The 23,702-nt window shown below is 37.7% G+C and overlaps 1 protein-coding gene across 1 annotated transcript; it reads right to left on the bottom strand.

The window, feature by feature from the left end:
- Positions 1–12,789: 12,789 nt before the first annotated feature.
- SPZ1 (spermatogenic leucine zipper 1) lies at positions 12,790–13,893 on the bottom strand. Its single transcript, XM_041751933.1, has one exon. It carries the CDS (start codon positions 13,891–13,893, stop codon positions 12,790–12,792), a length of 1,104 nt encoding a protein of 367 aa, XP_041607867.1.
- Positions 13,894–23,702: the final 9,809 nt, after the last annotated feature.

Raw genomic sequence — 23,702 nt, forward strand, 5'->3', positions numbered from 1 at the left:
CATCATGGTATTGTTCTCTTCTTCAACATAAACAATTTCACAGAATATCAACATCATATATTTTAAGGACATTCTGTGACTATGATGGATCTAGACAAAAACTAGACCTTTCCTTAATCATGTCTGAACATAAACAAAACATGAAATTGTCCAAACTTCAAAATGCCAAACATCTCCTATCCTGGTTAACATGAGTGACTGCTGCTTCTTTATCAATAAAAGCTTTGGCGTCTGTCTCATGTTCCCTTCTCCTAGACAAGAGTTGTTAAGATACCTAATCATTGAATTACACCCACTTCCTAACAGTCCCCAATTCAGAATAAATTCTCGCTTGCTCCTCCCCCAACCCCCAAATCACCAAACACAGTCCAGATCCTATAAGTTTTTTCTAATATCCCTGCCCTGTGACATCCCTTAGTCTCCTGTCATATCTCTATTTTCATATTAGTCTCTCTTTTGCTGTAGCAATGAGCAATAAATCCAACTACAAATATATTCCTGGTGGTTTTTGGCTGAAAGTCATCGACATTGTAATATTTAAAATACATTTACTAATTTCTAATGTGCATTTCACTTTGGCTTTGACAAAACAATTAGAAAAAGGTACATTCAGGAACTCAGATTTTGACTTTTAGTCCTTTCATAGAAACAAAATGATAATCCTATGACAATCAAATAGGCCTTTCTTCCAAATTAGTTCACATAAAGTTTAACTATAAACTATAAATTTCTGAGAACAGCAATGTTCCAAAATAGAGCTACAGCAATTCCTACCTGTTGGTTACAGTCATCAGCTGCTGCTTCTTTTTTTTTTTTTTTTTAAGATTTTATTTATTTATGCATGAGAGACACACACACACAACAGAGAGGCAGAGACACAGGCAGAGGGAGAAGTAGGCTCCATGCAGGGAGCCTGATGTGGGACTCGATCCCAGGTCTCCAGGATCATACCTTGGACGGAAGGCAGGGGTTAAACCATTGAGCCACCCAGGGATCCCCAGTCATCAGCTTCATATGCAAAATTGCTCATACCAAGAGCCAATTCATCGCACTTCTTCCTGACTATGAAGAATCTGTCTTTAGCTATAACCCAAACTTACGTATCACTAATTTTTCATAGTGTTAAGATAGTTGTTGGTTAGGTAGGAAAGTAGTCACACAAGAATACATAGCTGAGAGCCTACTGTCCTCTTATACCAAACACTATTATTTAGTATTGGTTCTTGTAAAAGCCTTTTCAGTGCTCTGAGGATAGTCACATTTGTAATGTCCACAATACAATCACTGAAGATCCTTAGGAAGAGTGATAAAGCCCTAGTACATGCAACATTCCAAAGATTCAAAAGGCAAATAACCAGGGGTTAGAGGCAATAAATAAGATGATATAAGATAAGCTTATGAGACTGAGTAAAGTTAATCAACAAGTTCTTGTGGTTATCAGAGCCATGGCTATTTTCCCTGTAGCTCTGTTCTAACCAATAGAACTGGCTCTAGACTAGATAATTTGTAGCAAGGGTGCTTTCTTCTAAGAAAATTATTTTAGCTGTTTTTCTTGAAATATAGTTGTTTTAAAAGATACATGTGCTACTTACAGAAAAATACTATTGAATCCTATGGTCAACTGCAAATCTAAGAATTACAGATTATGTTATTTTTTTAGGCATTGAATTCCTTGTTTAAAATGTTTATTATAGGGGCTTCTGGCTGGCTCAGTCAGTAGAGCATGCAACTCTTGATCTTGGGGTGGTGAGTTCAAGGCCCACATTAAGCACAGGGATCACTTTTTAAAAAGTGTTTATTATAGTAAAATCAATTAAGAAACACTGAACAGAGGGGATCCCTGGGTGGCTCAGCAGTTAAGCGCCTGCCTGCGGCCCAGGGAGTGATCCTGAAGACTGGGGATTGAGTCCCACGTTGGGCTCCCCGCATGGAGCCTGCTTCTCCCTCTGCCTGTATCTCTGCCTTTCTCTCTCTCTCTCTCTGTCTCTTATGAATAAATAAATAAAATCTTAAAAAAAAAGACACTGAACAGGGGCACTCATATGGCTTGGTCTGTAAGAGCACGTGCTTCTTGATCTAGAGGTTATGAGTTCGAGCCCCACATTGAGTGTAGAGATTACCTAAAATCTTTAAAAGAAAGAAAGAATAAACATTGAGAAGAAAACTACAAATACTTCACGGTTACATGCTTCTGGTATTTTCTCCATGCAAGTTACGTATAAATGAAAAATAGTTTGTTCACAAATAATGTGGTGTTCAGTGTAAAATATTTGGAAATATGGAAAAAACACGCCACTCTGTAATTTAAACTTCTTAAAATCCCAAGATTTGATTACCATCCAAAATAATGAAGCTGTAGGGACGCCTGGGTGGCTCAGTGGTTGAGCGTCTCCCTTTGGCTCAGAGTCCCGGGATCGAGTCCCACATCGGGCTCCCTGTGGGGAGCCTGCTTCCTGTCTCTGCCTCTCTCTCTGTCTCTCATGAGTAGATAAATAGAATCTTAAAAAAAAAATAATGAAGCTGTTGATGATTAAAGTGGTGACTAGTTTTGAGAGCGACCAATAAATTGGTCAAATACATTAGAACTAGAAGAAATTCCTTAAGTGCTCCAAACTTTCAGTTAGAAACATATGAGATTCTTCCTGGAATGATTTTTAGCAGTTATATCTCAAATTACACCAAAGATTACAAATATTAATGATTACACAATCATTAATATTCGATTTAGTATTATATCCAATGTACAAATTTCATTTAAATTACCACATAAAATAATAGAAATTTACATCTCTTCCAAAGAAAGATTCTTCCAAATATCTTCCAAAGAACCTGAAGTCATTTCTGAAGTCAGCCTATGCATGTTGGTCAGAAAAATAATCATTAATTCCAAACAATTGTCACAACATGATAATTCACTGAATCCTCTGTTCTTTCAGGGCAAAAATATCTATTGATTATCTTTCTGATTTTCACTGACTCAACCACAGTGCTTTTTACATAGCAGGTACTCACGAAGTGGTGAAGTAATAAATGAATAAAGAGTAATTTCAGGGATCCCTGGGTGGCGCAGCGGTTTGGCGCCTGCCTTTGGCCCGGGGCGCGATCCTGGAGACCCGGGATCGAATCCCACATCGGGCTCCCGGTGCATGGAGCCTGCTTCTCCCTCTGCCTGTGTCTCTGCCTCTCTCTCTCTCTCTCTCTCTCTGTGACTATCATAATTAAATAAAAAAAAAAATTTAAAAAAAAGAGTAATTTCACTTGTTTTGTGACGGGCATTTAAATTCTGGGTAGCCTAGTTACTTTCCTTATATTAACCCTATTTCTAGGCAAATATTAATTAATGTTAGACGTTAAGACCATGGCTTGTTATAAAAGAAAAGCTAAACTGTGATAAAGAATTTTTCTGTAGACAATCCATAAATTATACGTATTATACACAGGTAACCAAAAGTTGAATATACAGCACGATTACACCATGTAAAATAAAATCAACAGACAAAAAGCCTGGGAAAAATACACTCAATTTTTAATTATAGTTGCCTTGAATGATGGATATGTTGCTGAGCTTATGTTTACAGACTCTGGAATGAGGGATAGCTATATTTCTAGCATTTTTATAGTAGATATTACTTCAATATCATTATGTAAGCTCTGTGAGTCACCCATAACGTATTTCAAGAGACATGATGAAATAACATTTTTCTTCATTATCTTTCTCTAAAGCAGATTTTCCTTCTCAAGTAAATTAAATTATTCCTTTTTAAAGAGATTTTATTTATTTATTTCTTTGAGAGCAAGATAGCGCAAGTGGGGAAGGTCAGAGGAGGAGGGAGAAAGAATCTGAAGCAGACTCTGTGTTGAGTGCAGAGCCTGACTCGGGGCTCCATCCCATGACCCCTGAGATCATGACCGAGCAGAAACCAAGAGTTGGACACTTAATTGACTGAGCCAGCGGGTACTTCTAAATTAAGTTATTCTGTTACAGTTTTTCTTTTTTCTTTTTTTTTTATTTTTTATTTATTTATGATAGTCACAGAGAGAGAGAGAGAGAGAGAGAGAGAGAGGCAGAGACACAGGCAGAGAGAGAAGCAGGCTCCATGCACCGGGAGCCCGATGTGGGACTCGATCCCGGGTCTCCAGGATTGCGCCCTGGGCCAAAGGCAGGTGCTAAACCGCTGCGCCACCCAGGGATCCCCTACAGTTTTTCACATAGTGTATTTTATGTAAATTTCTCCCCACTTGTATCATTTTTTAGGGTCACCCTGAATTCTAACTCAGTTCTCCGTGGTATCAGGTATCTGAGCTAATTTTGCTCCTTTAGTATGTCTAAGTATTTTCACAAGTTTTGGTCCAAATGTCTATTGTCTATAATAATTACAAGGAGTATCCATTGCCATGATCCCAGTTCAAAGTTGTGGTCACCATAAGTAAATAATGAAGTCAATAAAGTTCAAATATCAGTAGGATGTAGTTATAAATCTGTCAGGTTTCTATTTTTTTCCATTCACTAAGTGCTCAATACAAAAACTTTTTCAAAAATGTAAGTTTGTAAGGTACCTGGCTGGCTCAGTCAAGAGGAGCTGTGACTCTTGATCTCAGGGCTGTGAGTTCAAGCTCCACATTTGATATAGAGGTTACTGAAAACAAACAAACAAACAAATAAACAAACTAACTTTTAAAAATATAAGTTTGAAAAAATAAAAATATAAGTTTGTTTTCACATAAAAGGTGGAATGCAATACAGATACGCCATCAAATCTCTCTCTATATAACCTTCCGTGTATAAATACATACACTAGATGTATATACTATACTTAACATACTTACAAAAAATACACTATCAAGCAAATATGTATTATTTTATGGAGTGCCTGAACTGAATGCTTGAAAGCTGAGTTCCAAGAAACTCTCATGAGGGCTCAAAAGGCCACAGATTCTAGCCGACTTAGAACAACAAATCTATGTAGAGCACCACCAATTGTTGGTGAACTAATTCTCCTGCCAGTCATCACTTACAATGGAACCAGAAAGAGAAGTGAAATTCAAAACAGTTATTCCGGGCAGCCCTGTGGCTCAGCGGTTTAGCCCCACCTTCAGCCCAGGGCCTGATCCTGGAGACCTGGGGTCGAGTACCACGTCAGGCTCCGCCTGCTTCTCCCTCTGCCTGTGTCTCTGCCTCTCTCTCTCTGTGTCTCTTATGAATAAATAAATAAAATCTTTAAAAAAACAAAAACAGTTATTCCCTCCTGCCCCTCCCCTCACCTTCCTTCCCCCCACTAAGCTCTACACCCAACATGGGGCTTGAAGAGTACTACCCAAGATCAAGAACTGCATGCTCTTCTGACTGAGTCAGTCAGATACCCCTCAGTTATCATTTCTTTGAAAAGATATTTTGTGAGAGAAAATGCTGATACAAAGAACTAAATTCTGAGTTATACAAATTATACTGGATAGGTTATTTTAAAAAATCAACTGGATGGAGATGTGGCTGTCTCAGCTGGTAAAGCATGTGGCTCTTAATCTCAGGGTCATGAGTTCAAGTCCCTTACTTGATATACAGCTCACTAAATGAAAAAAAGAAAGAAAGAAAAGAAAAATTCAAATGAAGTTAGCCTATTGTTTGCTCATCCTCACCACTGTAGAGACCAATCAAGTTTCTCAAAACTTTGAGAGCTTTTTAGAGTGCCTAGGTGGCTCAGTTGTTAAGTGTCTGCCTTTGGCTGAGGTCAAGATCCCAGGGTCCTAGATGGAGCCCTCAATTGGGCTCCCTGCTCAGCAGGGAGTTTGCTTCTGCCTCTCCCTCTCTCCCTAGCTTCTCCCTCCCCTCACCCCTTCCTTTCTCTCTCTCTTTCCCTCTGTTTCTGTCTCAAATAAATAAAATCTTAAAAGAAAAAAAAGAGAGAGAGTCTCTCCCTTTCCCTTTGCCCCTCTTCGACCTCAGGCTCTTTCTCTTAAACAAACAAAAAACTGACTTAAAAATATGTATAGTATTTTACTGTTGAAGGAAATATAAAAAAAGAAAAACAATGAAAAATGATAAATAGTAATATTATAAAAATAATTATGTAAATATTATGTCCATTTATTTTTATTTTTTAAAGGTTTTATTTATTTATTTGAGAGTAAGAGTGAGAAAGAGTGTGTGCATGAGCAAGGGGAGGGGTAGAGGGAGAGGGAGAATCAGGCTCCCCACTGAGCAGGCAGTCCTGCACGGGGCTTGATCCCAGTACTCTGGGAATACAACCTTAGCTGAAGGCAGATGCTTAACCTGCTGAACCACTCAGGTGTCCCATTACTATATTCATTTAAAATACATAAGGCTTTAGGTGGTTAGTTTTGTTAAATTTCTGAATTTAAAGATCTTAGATTAGGGGTGCCTGGGTGGCTCAGTGGTTGAACATCTTTGGCTCGGGTTATGATCTTGGAGTCCTGGGATCGAGTCCCGCATTGGGCTCCTGGAATGAGCCTGCATCTCTCTCTGCCTATGTTTCTGCCTCTCTCTGTGTGTCTCTCATGAATAAATAAGTAAAATCTTAAAAAAAAAATAAAGATCTTAGACTAGTAGGAAAATATACTTTTTTGATTAGGTATCATAATTGACATCAGTCAAAAGTTCTAACTAAAGATTTCAAAAGCCATCTCCCCATGCTCATACATATGCATTTAGTTCATTGTAATTTCTACATTATTACTTTTCATATACATATAGCCCAGTTTAGCCATTTTTTACTGATAGACATTAGGGCTTGTTTCCCACAGAATAGTAATATTACAAAGATTATTACTATATAGGTCTACTTCTCCTTCTGTACAAGAGTTTATAAGAAGTAAAATTCCCAGGGTCACCTGGGTGGCTCAGTTGGTTAGGTGCCCAACTTTTGGTTTCAGCTTAGGTCATGATCTCACACGTTGTGGGATTGAGCCTCAAGTCAGAGGGGAGGCTACTTGAAGATTCTTTTCTGCAGCCCCTCCCCCAATGTGTGCTTAAGCCCTCTCTCTCAAATAAATAAATAAATAAATAAATAAATAAATAAATAAATCTCTTTAAAAAAAAAACAAAAAACAAAAAACCGGTAAAATTCCCAACTGTAGGTAAGTGTATTTTCTTTTATTTCTTAAAGATTTTTCCTATGAATATGTCAAACACACAAGGGATACCATATGATGCCTACATATCATGTAAAGAATAATACTTAACGTTATATCAGTGTGTCTACTTCTCTACTTAATAATGTTTGGGCTATAAAGAAAATAATTTTTTAAATTTTAAAATCATATTTTAAAATATTATTTGAACAATTAATTTTTAAAATTTAAAATATTTTTTAAATTTAGAATTAATAATAGTGAAATATTTACGATCCATATCCAAAGCAATATATGTTGGGACGGTTACAGGTTTTTTTGTTTTGTTTTGTTTCAGTTACAAGTTTTTAATACATTTTTGAGGAAACAAGAAAAGTAGAAAACAGTAAGTGTTCAAGTCAAGAAATGGAAAAAGCACAACAAAACAACTGAAAAAAAGAAAGAAAATCAACATAAGGACAAAAATCACTGAAATGGAATTCTAAAAATAATAAAGAATATTAACAAACTCAAATCCAGTTTTTAGAAAAGATTATTGCTTTTCTTTCACCAAGAAAAAAAGAAAAGATACAACTAAAAAAAATATTTCCCCAGAACAGTCTAAGGAACACTAAACAGTACTTTTCTCTTAAAACTTAAAAAAATCTCTAAGGGGCACCTGGTTGGCTCAGTCAGTACAGCGTTAAGACTCTTGATATCGGGATTGTGAGTTCAAGCCCCTGCTGGGTGTAGAACTTACTCTAAAAAAAAATCTTTAAGATCAAAACAGAATGCAAACATCAACACTAAGTTCCTTATAAAATGAAGTTTAAAAAAAAATAAGTTTCATAACAGATCAGTGCCTGTCAAAATGATGTACACTTCCCTGTGAGAGAAGATTTAATTAAGTATGGATTAGTGGTTAGTGGTTTCCTTTAGAAAACTGTGTAACTGTTAGAAAACAGAACAAAATGAAACACTCAAGTGACCCTGACACTCCGATGATGGATGTTTGAGGCCTTTATTTATGGTAAGAAATATTTAAAAAATAATTTTGTTGGGGTGCCTCGCTGGCTCAGTCTATTGAGCATGAAACTCTTCATCTCAGGGTGGTGAGTTCAAGCCCAATGTTGGGTGAGGAGTCTATTTAAAACAAAATAATAATAATAATAATAATAATAATAGTAATTTTCTACATCAATCAATTTTGCGGAAGAACAAGATAATGATGATAATGTGATAATGATAGACCCACTTTTTTACTTCATTTTGATCTGGTAACTTTCACCTTTGTGTAACATCTTTCTTTTACTTTGAAAAATATTAGTGACCTTGTTGAATCACTATATTGTACAACTGAAACTAATATGTATGTTGACCATATTGGAGTTAAAATAGGGTAAAAAATATCAATGACCTCAACTTGTTATATTTCAAAAAATTTAAAAGATTTATTTATTTATTTTAGGGAGAGATAGCACAAGAGGGAAAGTAAGAGCTTGGAGGGGCAGAGGAAGAGGGAGAGAAAGTTTAGCAGACTGCACACAGCACAAAGCCCAAGGTGGGACTTGATCTCATTACCTTAGCTGAAACCACAAGTTGGTGGCTTAACTGACTATGCAGAAAGTTATAATTTATTTCAGCAACAATTTCTTTCTTGGCAATATGAACCACATATCTGGTAAAGTATGGAAAGGAACTGCATGTTTTATTAGTCAAGATGGCTGGAAAATAGAATAGTTTAGATAATAGTTTCCATTCAAAGGAAAGTCAAAGAACTATGATTCTTTTAGTACCTACTGTTCAACTGTAAATTTTTGAGTAGGAAGCAGTATTCCAATTTGTATATTCAGTACTTCCAACATATGAAAAATTTGTATGCCTTATACTTCATTCATAATAGAATATATGGTGGAGATTGTTATTGTCTTTGTGTGTTCTTCATATTCATTTTTATTTTATCCTGAATATACACATGAGATTTTTGGTTTGTTTTTTTTAAAGACTTTATTTATTTATTCATAGAGACACACACACAGAGGCAGAGAGGCAGGCAGAGGGAGAAGCAGGCACCATGCAGAGAGCCTGACATGGGACTCGATCCAGTGTCTCCAGGATCATGCCCTCGGCTGCAGGCAGCGCTAAACCGCTGCGCCACCCCACCGGGGCTGCCCCACATGAGATTTTTTTGGATCAGAGACAGATGATTATTACTTACCTAATAATAATTGCGCTGGTTCCCCTCCCTTCAATTCTTACCCCTGAAGAGATGCAATGAGAACCAGATGTCACCCTACATGCAAAGGGTCTGTACTGTAAGTGAGGAAATGAATCTAGGTTTGTTTGTTTGTTTGTTTGTTTGTTTGTTTTTGAGTGTAGGTATTTTTGTAGGAAAGAAAGGCAGCTGTCCTCCTCTTCTTCTAAAAATAGGGAGAAAAAAATTCTTTGCTCCTCAAAGACAAGATAGAAAGAATCCTTGTTTTCTCTCTTTTCTAATGTAAATAAATCTCTCCAGGGGCCAGAGTAGCCCAAGTCTCCAGCTTTATAACTCAGAGATATCTCCAGAGACCCAAGCTTCACCCTAACTTGAAGTGAAAATAGACATCTCAAAGTAGGTATATTTTTTGAGTTCTTTTTTTCTTTTTAAAGATTTTATTTATTTATTCATGAGAGACACAGAGACAGAGGCAGAGATCCAGGCAGAGGGAGAAGCAGGTTCCATGCAGCGAGCCCAAAGTGGGACTCGATCCTGGGTCTCCAGGATCAGGCCCTGGGCCAAAGGCCAAGCTAAACCACTGAGCCACCTGGGCTGCCCTCTTTTGAGTTCTAATTATCTATGCGGTTCTAAATTATCTCTATAGCTTGCTTTTAGTCCAAGATTTCAAGGTTCCATAAAACTTGCTCAGAAATCCCTAATGGTGTAGAAACTCAAAAATATTTTCTCAACACCTCACAGGGCTCCAAGATTAATTCTTCCTTCTGCCTGGGCAACGTGGCTGCCCAGATAAAAATCGCATTTCCCAATTGCTTTCAGATAGATGTGGCCGTGTAACAGATTCTTTCAGTTATCCTCGAGCTGAGAAGGTATTGATTTCACCTTCATTCCTAAAGGATATTTTCACTGGGTGAATAATTCTAGGTTTACATTTCTTTCAGTTCTTGAAAAATGGTCATTTCCTTCTGGCCTCCATGGTTTCTGATAAGAAATTTGCTGTCATTTGGATAATTATTCCTTTATGCCAAATGAATTTTTTTTGAACTGCTTTCAAGATTTTTACTTTGTCTTTAGGTTTCAGAAATCTTATTTCAGTGCCTTGATCTTTGAGTTTATACAGTGAACTCCAATTTCTTGAATCTGTAGCTTTATGCCTTTCACTAAATTTGGGGAATTTTCAGTTATGTATTCATTGAATACTTTATCAGGCCACATGCTACCCCTTTTCGAGGATGACTCTGATGACACCAATGTTTGATCTTTTTTTACTGTTCCACAGATTCTTGAGACTGTTTTTTTCCCCCAGTCTATTTTCTTAATTATTCAAAGTGGGTAATTGTCTTATCTTCAATTTCACGGAATTTTTCCTCTGACATCAACATTCTATTTTTGAGCACACTCAGTGAGTTTTACAACTATTTCCATTTGTGTCTTCTTTATATTTTCTATTTATTTGCTGAGACTTTCTATTTTTTTCATTTGTTTCAAATGTGTTTGTAATTGCTCAGTGATGCATTTTTATAATGACAACTTTGAAATCCTTATCTGATAATTCATTTTTAAAAATATTTTATTTATTTTAATTATTTATTCATGAGAGACACACAGAGAGAGAGGCAGAGGGAGAAGCAGACTCAAGGCAGGGAGCCTGATGTGGGAATCGATCCTGGGACCCCAGGATCACACTCCGGGCCAAAGGCAGGTGCTAAACCGCTCAGCCACCCAGGGATCCCCTTATCTGATAATTCTAATATCTGGGTCATCCCATTGTTGGCATCTGTCATTGTTTCTCATTCAAGGTGAGATTTTAATGGTTCTTGGTAGGATGTATGATTTTTCTACATGGGTATTTTAGCATTATGTTATGAGGCCCTGGATCTTATTAAACTTTCTGTTTTAGCAGGCCTCCCCTGATGCTGTGCTAGCAAGAGAAAGGTATAAAAATCTAGGTCACCCATTAGGCCTCCATGACATTCCAATCTACTGGAGGAGGGGCTCAGGAAGGACCACCCTGTTACCCTCAAGTGGGGGTGGGACTTCAGAGTCCCCACTCTGCTTCTTCTGTAACATCCCAGAAGAAAAGGGGATGGAGTGCCTCATTACCACTAGGCAGAGGTGAAAGTCTAGGCTCACCACTCAGTGTTTGTTGGTGGGAGTGAGGGTGGAGGCATGGCATTTTTCATGCATGGCTAGAGTTGTCCCCTTCCTGTCCTTTACCTGTCTCTTTCCTCATCCTTTGCCAAGGGAGAGCAAGAGAAGGGGATTTTTTTTTTTTTTTTTTTTGGTCTAAGTGCATTGGCATTTCTGGCATTTCTGGGTTGTGGACTCTTCCAACACTCTATCCAGGATATACAAGACAAAAAGAAAGCCCAGGGAACTTAACAGCATGCTGTTCCTGAAGTCTCAAGGTCTCTGGATAGTCCATCACATTCTCTCCATCTTTCAGGGTCTCCAGTTCATTTTATACATAACATCCAGGGTCTTTACCATACTTAATGGGAGGAATAGCAAGAAATGCATCTGCTGTGCTTTTTTCTGGAATCAGAAGTCTAGCTCCTTTTTTTTTTTTTAAGATTTTATTTATTTATTCATGAGAAACACAGAGAGAGGCAGAGACACAGGCAGAGGGAGAAGCAGGCTCCCTGCGTAGAGCCAAACGTGGGACTCGATCCTGGGACCCTGGGATCATGCCCTGAGCTGAAGGCAGCCAGTCAACCACTGAGGCACCCAGGCATCCCAGAAGCCCAGCTCCCTTAATAGAAAATACTGCTTTTTCCCTTGGGTAACTCTACTATCCCCACTTGGAGGAATGGGAGGAATTTTGCCAACACAGAACAAAATCTAGATATACATCTATTCTTCTAAACCAACTGAAATATCCTTCCCCAAGGGCCTCTGCTGCTTGGTATGCCCACTGTTCACTAGTGGAGGAGCAGGAGAGGAATATTATGAAAAATAGTACTTAGGGAATGGGAACACTTATGAGAAAAGAAAAACTGCTCTGGGTTGGTTTATCAGCATTTTTTTCTTCTTTACCTCACTACTTCCCACACTTCAGTAGATAACAGGAAAAGGAAACATGCATTTCAAACATGAGCTTTAAAGGTTCACAATAAAAGGATCATATACTTTTTCCTCCCAGAATTCCCCTTACCCAGTAAATGATTAAAGAAAACAAACTTTTCATTCTTATTCTAGTTTTTATTTAGATCTTTATTAATTGGACCTGTAACTTCTCCCTCTTGGTTACAGTGTCATAGGATAGGATAAATACAAAAAACAAGCAAATTGTACGACAGGTTATGAACTTGATACTGGCACTAATGGTCATGAAACACCAAACTTACATAACTACTGAGGTAATGAATAATCTAAGTGTTAATCTTCTTGTTCTATGGCTTACTCTTGTCAAACCAGCAGATCTATCCTAGGTTTGATGATTGATTATGCCTGGAGTTGATGTATTACAGTTTTTGAAGAATTGCCTTTTCTTCTACTTTTGGTATTTTCTAAGTTAGGCTGCTGGATGATTTTTCCACAGGAGCTCCTCTTGCAATATGAGTATTGAAGTGGTTATTAAGTGCTTTCTTGCTACCAGCATCCAGGCCTTTGTAGAATTTGTCTTTTTTCTGAAATGTACCCTCTTTTTCTTGCATTTTTGGCTTATGCTCTGCTGATAGCTTCTGTTTTTTCTTGTCCTTTTCACCGTTTTTCTGAATTGGCTTCTCTTGCAGAGTTCCCTCTTTTTGATGATGGAGTTCCTTGAGAAGTTCTATTCTCTGCTGTAAGATCTGACATTCATTTTCCAGCAAAGCTGAAATCAAATGCAATGAATATGTGTCATGTTCCAGTTTTTTCGCTTGTTCCTCCAGTTCATGCTGAGCTGACACCTTCTCATTTGATTGAGTTTGGAAATGTGCTCCATTATTTTTAAGAGTTTCTTGTATATCTTTCTGAGATTTCTGATATGTTCTTATTAATTCACTGAGCTCAGCATGTTGCACATTCCAGTGTTCTGCTTCCTGTAGCAACTGCTCCATGTTGTTCCTAAGTTTGATATTTTCTTCTTGAACATGAGGGAGTCTATATTTTGCTTTTTCCTTACTTAACTGAGTTTCATTAAAGTCTCTGTTTTCTTCTGAACAATTTACCAAATCGCTTCTAAAGACTTGTACCGTGTCCTTACAGTTCTGGTTTTCCACTATCATCTGTTTTTTTGCATTCTCTTCTTTCTCTAGGTCTGAGCAACCAAGCAGGTTGTTCAATAACACTTCATTTATCTTATCAAGTTCTCTGATTTTTTCTTTAAGTTCTGACACATCCTCAGAAATACTGATTTCCTCAGAAGAATCTTTGACTTCTGTGATCTTCTCTTCATTACTTGTCACATTTTTAATGATATCTTTAATATCTTTTAAGAGATTTTCAAACTTCTGTGCAGTCTGTTGTTCAGCTGCTTGATGGTCACTATTGTTTGGGGAAGGGAGAAAACACCGGGAGACAGGAGGTAGTGATCCAATTTCAAATAAGGCAATGATAATCCTAGGGCCCAAAGACTCTTGATTGAGACCGGGAGTTGGCTTAAGAGTTTTGGAGAGGGTGGACACTTCCATTTCAGCTGAGTTAGGAGGGGCTGGTGATTAGAGCATGTGGCAAGCAGAAAAGCCTTAGAGGCTCCAGGAAGAGAAGGTGGTAGTCCTCTGTGCAAAAGGGTAGAGAATGTGGAACTAAGCAGAAGTCGAGAGACCAGAGTTAAGGTCTGAAACCAAGGAGATGATGATTAGGTGAAAGGTGACATTTCAGATGACCTAGGGGGGAAGGAGGGTGAGAAAGCGGACCAGGAGCTAGGGCTCCATCTGTCCTTCTCCAAGCTTCTGGTGTCTATTCTCTGACCCTAGCAACCAGGTCTTTATTTTGTCACTGTACTATCATAGCCTATCTCCAGCTTCTGTTTCTTTTTGTCACAATAGAATCCCCTTAAACCCCTGCCCAGTGACTCATGAATCAAAGCCAACCTTGAACTATTCCTAGTCTTCTGCCCAGAAAGATCTTTATGCCTGTCCTTTCCCTCCCTACTTTTCTAGGTTTTTATTCAACTTGTTCTAACTGTATTCCGTGACCTCCCTATGTCATTTCCACTACTTACAAACCCAAACTCAACTGAAGTATGTTTTGTTTTGTTTTGTTTTACCACCGAAGTGCATGGTGTGAGAAATCTTCCCTGGACTTTCATAGCACCTGGAGCTTATTGGTCGCATTCTAGGAGAGATGTTACCATAAAAGAAAGCAGAACCCAAAAGTATTGCATGTTTTTGTGAGCTTAGAGAAATAATTTAAAAAATCACTCCATTTGAAAATATTTTATTGCAGGGGGATCCCTGCGTGGCTCAGCTGTTTGGCGCCTGCCTTTGGCCCAGGGCGCAATCCTGGAGTCCCGGGATCGAGTCCCGCATCGGGCTCCCTGCATGGAGCCTGCTTCTCCCTCTGCCTGTGTCTCTGCCTCTCTCTCTCTCTATGTCTATCATGAATAAATAAATAAATAAATCTTAAAAAAAAATATTTTACTGCAGTAAAAAGAGAATATCTGAATGGTTTCTTAATGCAATCACAAACTGGGACTTTTCTTGGCTTCAAATACAAGCATCCTTTAAGACAGGTTAAGTAAAAGCTTGCTCCTGATTCATTTATAGGTGATATAAAATTGTAATCATTTAATCAATTTAATCAATTAAATCCTGTAGTGGGCTATGTCTTTTAGCCTAAGAGTCAGGACCTTGAGAATATTGAATTAAAAGAAAACATTCCTTAAGTGGGCCTTTTTCTTGGACTTCAAAATCTTGTCAGCAAGTACTTTACTAACTACAATTTTGCTTCCAGTATTAAGAGGAAACTCACACTCTAGTAGGTTTTGTGGATTTTTTTTTTATTTGCCTTAGAGAAAACAAGCTTATGCTTTTTTCTTTCATAGCTACCAACTCACTCTGCCTTTAATTTCCCTGAGCCTCGTGCTCATCTTCCAGCCGGCTGGGCTCAGAGCTGTTGCCTCTTGGCTGTCTGCAGATAGTAGCCATCTTTCTTTTCTACTTGAAGAAGGATCACCTTTTCTAATTCATAGAAGCTAGTAATTGCCCTTTTGCTTTCATTCTATGTCTTAAGTTCCAAATTTTGTTGCTATTTCACCTTTGGCTCAAACCATCATTTAAGATAATGTTTTAATCTTCACAATAAGGGAAGTTTTCTCCCTGATGTGGTAATTAATTTCTGCCTTTTGCATTGTAATCAGAAAATAAAATATTTCTACCTTTTGAAATTGATATTTTCTCTTAGATTAATTATCAGTGTTCATTTATGTTTCATGGGTACTTGAAAAATGTATTTTTTATTATTATGCTTGTGGCTTTTCATGCTTTTGGACATAAATCTGATATTACCTTTGTTTTAAATTTTTTTGGAAACTGGTTTGAAGGTGGCTTGCTCAAGATACTGAGATAATATTTTTTCAGCAAAGGAATATTTAAATATTTCCTTCCTCCTTACAGGTATAATGAATTTCAAATAATATTTCTGTTAATTTTGCTGAAATTTGAGTTCACTATAGATGCTGAAAGACATCTGGAGTGGTGTCTTTTTTTTATTGACCCATATTCTCGGTGGGTAACTATGAAAATTAAACAGATTTAGACTGTCTTACAATTGCTGACCACTAAGTTTCCAATAGCTTAATGACTTATAAAAAAGAAATGCTGAAATGAGTCAGAGAAAGACAAATACCACATGATTTCACTTATATGTGGAGTTTAAGAAACAAAACAAATGAGCAAGGGGAAAAAATGAGAGAGAGACAAACCAAGAAACAAACTCTCAACTGTAGAGGACAAACTGATAGTTACCAGAGGGAGGTGGGTGAGAACATGGGTGAAACAGGAGATGGGGTTTGCTTGCTGTGATGAGCACTGGATGCTGTATGAAAATGTTGGATCCCTATATCATATACCTGAAACTAAAATTACAAATATGTTAGCTCTACTGGAATTAAAATAAAATAAAAACTTTAAAAAAACGCAGAAAGTTGTTTTTAAAATGTTAGAAAAAAACTTGAATGGGATTTTCTCTCTTTAAAATCAGTTTGCCTTAACAAAAACATAAATCGTATCAATGTGTACATGATGTCAGAGGTCTTACTGCTGGTGATGTTAACCTTGGTCACTTTACTAAATGATATCTGCTGGATCTAACACTATAAAGTCACTCTTTCCCTTTGTAATTTTCAAACATCTTGGGAGAGATATTTTGACACTACGAAAGTATTCTGTTTCTCCTCAAACTTTTGCCCATGTGGCATAATTTTAGTGTATGGAGATGGGTTTTTCCTGCAACAATCATTACAGTGGTGATCTAATGGTGATTTTCTATTTCTTTTTTTTTTTTTTTTAAGATTTTATTTACTTATTTATTCATGAGAGACACACAGAGAGAGAGAGGCAGAGGCACAGGCAGAGGGAGAAGCAGGCTCCATGCAGGGAGCCGGACGTGGGACTCGATTCTGGGTCTCCAGGATCAGACCCTGGGCTGAAGGCGGCGCTAAACCACTGGGCCACTCAGGCGTCCCAAGATTTTCTATTTCTGTCATTCCTTTTATATTTGTTGATTGTAATTATTTTGTAAAGAAGAACTATCTTGGGACACCTGGGTGGCACAGCGGTTTAGCGCCGCCTGCAGCCCCAGGGCGTGATCCTGGAGGCCCTGGATCGAGTCCCACGACCGGCTCCCTGCATGGAGCCTGCTTCTCCCTCTGCCTGTGTCTCTGCTTCTCTCTCTCCCTGTGTCTCTATGAATAAATAAATAATATCTTTAAAAATAAATAAATAAATAAATAAATAAATAAATAAATAAATAAATAAAATCTTAAAAAAAAAGAGAGAGAAAGCTATCTCTTTTCAGTATTTACTTATTCCTTCATTTGAGCATGTGTTTATAGATGCATGGATTCATGGATATTTATTTTATTTGGGGGGTTATAATTGAATACTATAATTCATTTTCTTGATCAGATATATAAGAATAATTTTAATTTGATGAAAATTTTTGCGTATAATTAAGTATATTTTCGTTTCGTGTAATTGTTCTGATTCTTCAGTAATTTCATTTTGTTTTGAATCCAAAGCAATAGCTGATTATGACTATTTAAAGATCTTTATAGTCACAAAGGAGTCTATGCCAGGTGTGATTTTAAACATAACGACTTGTATGATTGCTTTTATATGTAGTAATGTACTTGTGTGTAGCCAGTTAGAGGTAAAATTGCCTGAAAATGTGAAATTTTTATTTAAACAAGCAAAATACAGGTAAAACTGGACACATTGATTAGCCAGTGTTCCTCTGCATGACCTCTTTTCTTGGACCACCAGGTGGTGCTGTTGGCTTTCAACATTATAGAGTTGCTGAGGGGTTTTTGTTTGGTTTTTAAATATTCAATTCAGAATTAGTGATATATCACAGAGATAGTCTTGTCTAGAGCCATTTTTTCCCCCAGAGTTTGAGCTAAGTGACTTGCCCAGAGTCACTTAGCCCAGCTAGTTATGATGAGAGCACAGATTAGAGTTAAACTTGCAGGGAAGGCAGGTTCTGCAGATGAGGAGGCTGTGGAAGAATTTTTAAATATCTGTTAAGTGTTACATGAAAAAGGGGTTATGTGGAAAAGCAGGTTTTCAAAACTGATGAGACTGGCTTGTTTTACAAGATGTTGGCAAACAAACCTATATAACACAAACGGTATTTCTATGGGCAAAAATGTGACCAGAGACTCACAAGAATTTAACCTTGTATTTCCCTTGAAGCGATTATTTAGTATTTGCAAATTCAAAGTTGGCAGCAACTTTATAGAACATAACTGCAAAGAACAAGATTTGACTGTATATAGAAGTAACAACAAAAAGTGCAAACTTACATTCTGAAAACTACAAAGTATCATTGAAAGAAATTAAAGAAGATCTAAATAAATAGAAAAACATCTCATGTTCATGGATTTGAAGACTTGATATTGTTAAGATAGCAATATTTCCCAAATTGATCTACAGAGTCAATAAAATTTCTATCAAAATCCCAGTTCTCCAGGTTTGGCAGAACTGACAAGCTGATCCTAAAATTCATATGGAAAGTCAAGAGATCCAGAAATAGCCAAAACAATCATGAAAAAGAAAATAGTGGGATCCCTGGGTGGCTCAGCGGTTTAAGCGCCTGCCTTAGGCCCAGGGCGTGATCCTGGAGACAGGCTCCCTGCATGGAGCCTGCTTCTCCCTCTGCCTGTGTCTCTGCCTCTCTCTCTCTCTCTCTATCATGAATGGATGAATAAAATCTTTAAAAAACCAAAAACAGTGATGCACCATTGTTGGTTTCTCAGTTATAGCAAATGTATAAGATGTTAACAGTGGAGGAAACTGGATGAAGGATATACAGAAACTGAACTCTCCAAGCTATCTTTATAACTTGTCTTTTTTTTTCTTCTTTCTTTCTTTCTTTCTTCCTTCCTTTCTTTCTTTCTTTCTTTCTTTCTTTCTTTCTTTCTTTCTTTCTTTCTTTCTCTCTTTCTTTCTTTCAGAGAAAGAGAGGAGGTGAGGAGGGGCAGAGGTAGAGGGAGAGAGAAAAAATCTTAAGCAGGGTCCACATCCAGGAGAGCTCAACATGGGGCTCAATTTCACAATCCCAAGATCATGACCCCTCAGGTCATGAGCTGAAATCAAGTCAGATGCTTAACTGACTGAGCCACCCATGTACCCTATAACTCTTCCATAAATCTAAAATTTCATTCAAAAATAAAAAAGGTTATTTTTTAAAAATTAGTTAAATTCCTTACTTGGCAACACTGAGATATATGGTAGAGTGTGATTTCAATTAGTTATGACAGTGAAGTTTTTGTGTTGCTTAAGATATTTATGTCTTCATCTCAGCCCTATATAATTGAAAGGTGTGGAGTAGATGTAGAAAGAACATAGAGCTCACTTGAAGGAGTTAGCATTGTCAAATATGGGATGTTGAACATCAACATAAATAATGATATTAACAGAAATGACCGATAGACTAAAATGAGAATCCATGAGTCCATACAAATAAAAATAAATAGATGATAAGCGGTATAGGTAAGTGAAAGTGAAAAACAAACTCTCCCTTATGATAGAATGGCAACTGTAAATGCAAAAGTAATGATGGGATTGGAAAATCACCTTTTAGCAATCACCATAATAACAGTTGTTTCAACCAAAGATTGTCAATGCATGATTGAAACTAATGGGTGAGGGATCCCTGGGTGGTGCAGTGGTTTAGCGCCTGCCTTTGGACCAGGGGGTGATCCTGGAGTCCCGGGATTGGGTCCCATGTCGGGCTCCCTGCATGGAGCCTGCTTCTCCCTCTGCCTGTGTCTCTGCCTCTCTCTCTCTCTGTGTCTCTCGTGAATAAATGGATAAAATCTTAAAAAAAAAAAAAACTAACTAATGGGTGAAAATTTGATGAGAAACCCAACATTTACGTAATCTCTAAGCATCTTTCCAAAGATAGTTAATTATCTTTCCAAAGATAGTTATTTTCAATATAGCAAAAGGACAAAGAATAACTTTACAGTGGAGAAACCAGGCAGTGACCACCTTAACCAAGTGATTCAAGTTAGCATCACCAGTAATGGGACAAATAAAATTTTCCAACCCCCTGAGTCACCTGGGTGGCTCAGTCACTTAAGTGTCTGCTTTCGGCTCAGGTCATGATCCCAGAATCCCAGGATCGAGTCCCACATGGGGCTCCCTGCTCACTGGGGAGCCTGCTTCTCCCTCTCCCACTCTCTTCTCCCTCATGCTCCCTCTCAAATAAATAAACCTTAAAAAAAATTACTGCCCCTCCAGAATGGACAGAGAAAGATACAATATTACTTCTGTGTAGTATTCATAGCCAAAAATGCATCATCTGAACCTAAACATGAGAGAACACCAGGAAAACAAAAATCGTGGGACATTCTATAAAATAACTGGACTTACTCTTCAGAAATTTAAGATCATAAAAGCAAAGACAGATTGAGGACCTCATCAAAAAAGTATGACAACTACGTACAATGTGTGATCCTTAATTTAAAAAAAAATACCTTTGAAAGACATGATTGGGACAATTAAATTTATTTTTTTTTTGAAGATTTTATTTATTTATTCATGAGACACACACACACACACACACACACACACACACACACACACAGAGCGAGGCAGAGACACAGGCAGAGGGAGAAGCAGGCTCCATGCAGGGAGCCTGACATGGGACTCATTCCCGGGACCCCAGGATCACGCCCTGAGCTGGAGGGCAGACGCCCAACCGCTGAGCCACCCAGGGATCCCCGGGACAATTAAATTTAAATACAGGCTATAGATTATGGATTAGAATCCAGACATCAGTACTTTTTAAAGCTCCCTAGTAGATTTCCATATGCAGCCAAATCTGAGAACCAGTAGTGTCCTTCTTCTGTTTTTTCTTTTCTTTTAAATGAATAGGCTTATTTTTCATTTATTTATATATTTTTAAATTAAAAAACTGTTTATATTTAAGGCACACAACAGAATTTTACATATATATATAAAATTATATATATATATATATATACCTAATGAAATTATTACTAGTCAAGCCAATTAAAATATGTCCTCACATAGTTAGCATTTTGTGTGCAAGATTAGTTCAGCTGAAATGTATTCTCCTAGCATATTTTCAGGGCTCCATACAGTATTATTAAGTGTAGTCATCAAGCCTGTACAGTGAGTCTCTAGATTTCTTCATCCTGGCTTTTAGTTAGAACTCATTGCTTCCTCAGTAAGACCAAGCAGTTCCAATGCCTGCATAGTGTCTGAGGATCCCTAGAATGTTCTAAAGACAGATGGATTGTCAAGAAGACAAGCTATTAACCTAACATCGGCATGGTAATTAATAAGACTAATGATGATGTCACTGCATTAAAAGAATTGCAGAGCACTTGAATGATATAAGTAATTAATCTTCCTTCACTATCGTGTTTTTGGGGCATCAATCCTGCCTTGTTTCTTAATTTCTGAAGACAAGCTTCTATCTCTAAAATAAAAAGGGTAAGCGATGAACTCCATTGGAGAATAAGGTTAAGAAGAACCTAAGTAGCTTGTCTCTAGGAGTCAAATTTCAGTTCTCTTACCTAACAGGCCTAGCATCCTCACTGTCCTTTCTTCCCTATCTGCTCCGGGTCTTGGATGCCAGGACTTTTACCTCCTGAAAGACCAGGATTTTTACTGGCTACATTGTACTATGTACATATACTGAAATCTCTAAAAAATAAAAAAGAACATTGCATCCTTACCCATCTTACAGCAAAAGCCCTATCTCTCTTCTCTTTCCAAGCAAACAGCTGAAAACTACATCCATTTCCTTACTCCTGCTCACTCTTCAAACCACTAGAATCTGTCTGCCTTCTTGCCCCAGAACTTCAAGAAGTTCTGCAAAGACCTCCTTACGGAGAAATCTGAAAGACAAGTTTACATCTTTACTGACTAGTCCCCTCAGCAGCATTTTACACTCTTAGCCATTCTAGACATCCAGACCCAGAACAAACTTTGAAATCAAACATCTGAGTTCAAAGGCAGGTTTAGCTACCTTCTAGTCCTGCAACCTTGGCTAGTTACCTAATCTCATAAAGCCCCAGTTTCCTCAACTGCTTCAGGGGGATTATGATTATATGGGCCCATGAGACAGGATATTGTAAGCCCTGAACACAGCATCTGGCTGGCACTCAATAAGCATTCAATGCATTGTGACTTTATTTTCCTTTTTGTTCTTCGATGGCCCCAACTTTCCTGAATTTCTGCTTCATTCTTGTCAGTTACTCAGACCTTCTATGTGCATGGCTTTCTAGATTCCCAGGATTATGCTTTATCTTTTCAAAGTCTCCTTTGAATATTTCATTCCCCAGTTTTTCCATTTAAATTTTTCGGTCAGCTTCTCATTAGCTTCAGCTGGTATAGCCAACTTAGGCAGCTGCAATATCAAACATTTGCTGCTGATAGTTTTATGGTAAGTGCTTTGAGGATAGGGCTGTTCTCACACTGTGAACTTTTAGGTGAAGCAGAGACAAGTATAGAGAATGGAGCATTTCAGAAACTTCTAGATAAATCAAATAGTGATGATTCTTTTTTGGGAGCTATAAACCTATTTTGCCCCCTGTGGTGGCTGCTAGATTGCTGATTTTCACAGCTACTCAAGCTGTGAGGCTACTCCAGAGCAGGGGAGAGGAGGACAGGAGTTGGGCAACTTAACACATCATGAATCTCAATGTTCTTACTTAGATTCATTTGTTTTTCTCTTTTCTTTCCTTTTCTTTTCTTCTCTTTCTTTTCCTTTCTCCTTTTTTCATTTTAAAGATATTATTTGTTTATTTGAGAGAGAGAGAGAGAGAGAGAAAGAGAGAGCAGAAGAGAGGGACAAACAGACTCTGCTGAGCACAGAACTTGGCATGGAGCTTGCTCCCACAACCCTGAGATCATGACCTGATCTTTAGACGAAGCTGAAATCAAGTGTCAGATAATTAACCGACAGAGCCACCCAGGTACCCCCAGTTGTTTTTCTTGAAAACACAGAAATACACCCACAACTATATGGTCAATTAATCTTTGACAAAGCTGGAAAGAATACCCAATGGGAAAAAGAATGTTTTTTTCGACAAATGGTGTTGAAATCTGGACAGCAACATGCAAAAGAAAGAAATTGGATTCCTTATTTTGTTTTGTTTTGTTTTTAAAGTAACCTCTATGTCCAATGTGAGGCTCAATTTTGCAATCCAGAGATAAAGAATCCCATGGTTCACTGACTGAACCAGCCAGGCTACTTTCTTACACCACACACAAAAATAAATTCAAAATTGTTTATGGCCTAAATACATGACCTGACACCATAGGAACCCTAGAAGAGAACACAGGCAGTAACTTTTTGACATCAGCCATAGCAACTTCTTTCCAGATATGTTTCCTGAGGCAAGGAAAACAAAAACAAAAATAAACTGTAGGGTATACATAAGAATGTGCTTCTGTACAGCAAAGGAAATAATCAACAAAACTAAAAGGCAGCCTACAAAATGAGAGAAGATATTTACAAATGACATATCTGTTAAAGGGTTAATAACCAAAATCAATAAAGAACTTATAAAACTCAACATCCAGGGGTGCCTGGGTGGCTCTGTCTGTTAAGCATCTGCCTTTGGCTCAGGGCATGATCCTGGAGTCCTGGGCTTGAGCCCCACGTTGGGCTCCCTGCTCAGTAGGAAATCTGCCTCTCCCTCTGCTCCTCACCCTGCTCATGCTCTCTCTCAAATAAATAAATAAAACCTCTTGAAATACTAAGCCTCCTAAAAAACCAACAACAGAAAGCTCAACAC

The sequence above is a fragment of the Vulpes lagopus genome, chromosome 4, assembly GCF_018345385.1.
Source record: "Vulpes lagopus strain Blue_001 chromosome 4, ASM1834538v1, whole genome shotgun sequence".
NCBI lineage: Eukaryota > Metazoa > Chordata > Mammalia > Carnivora > Canidae > Vulpes > Vulpes lagopus.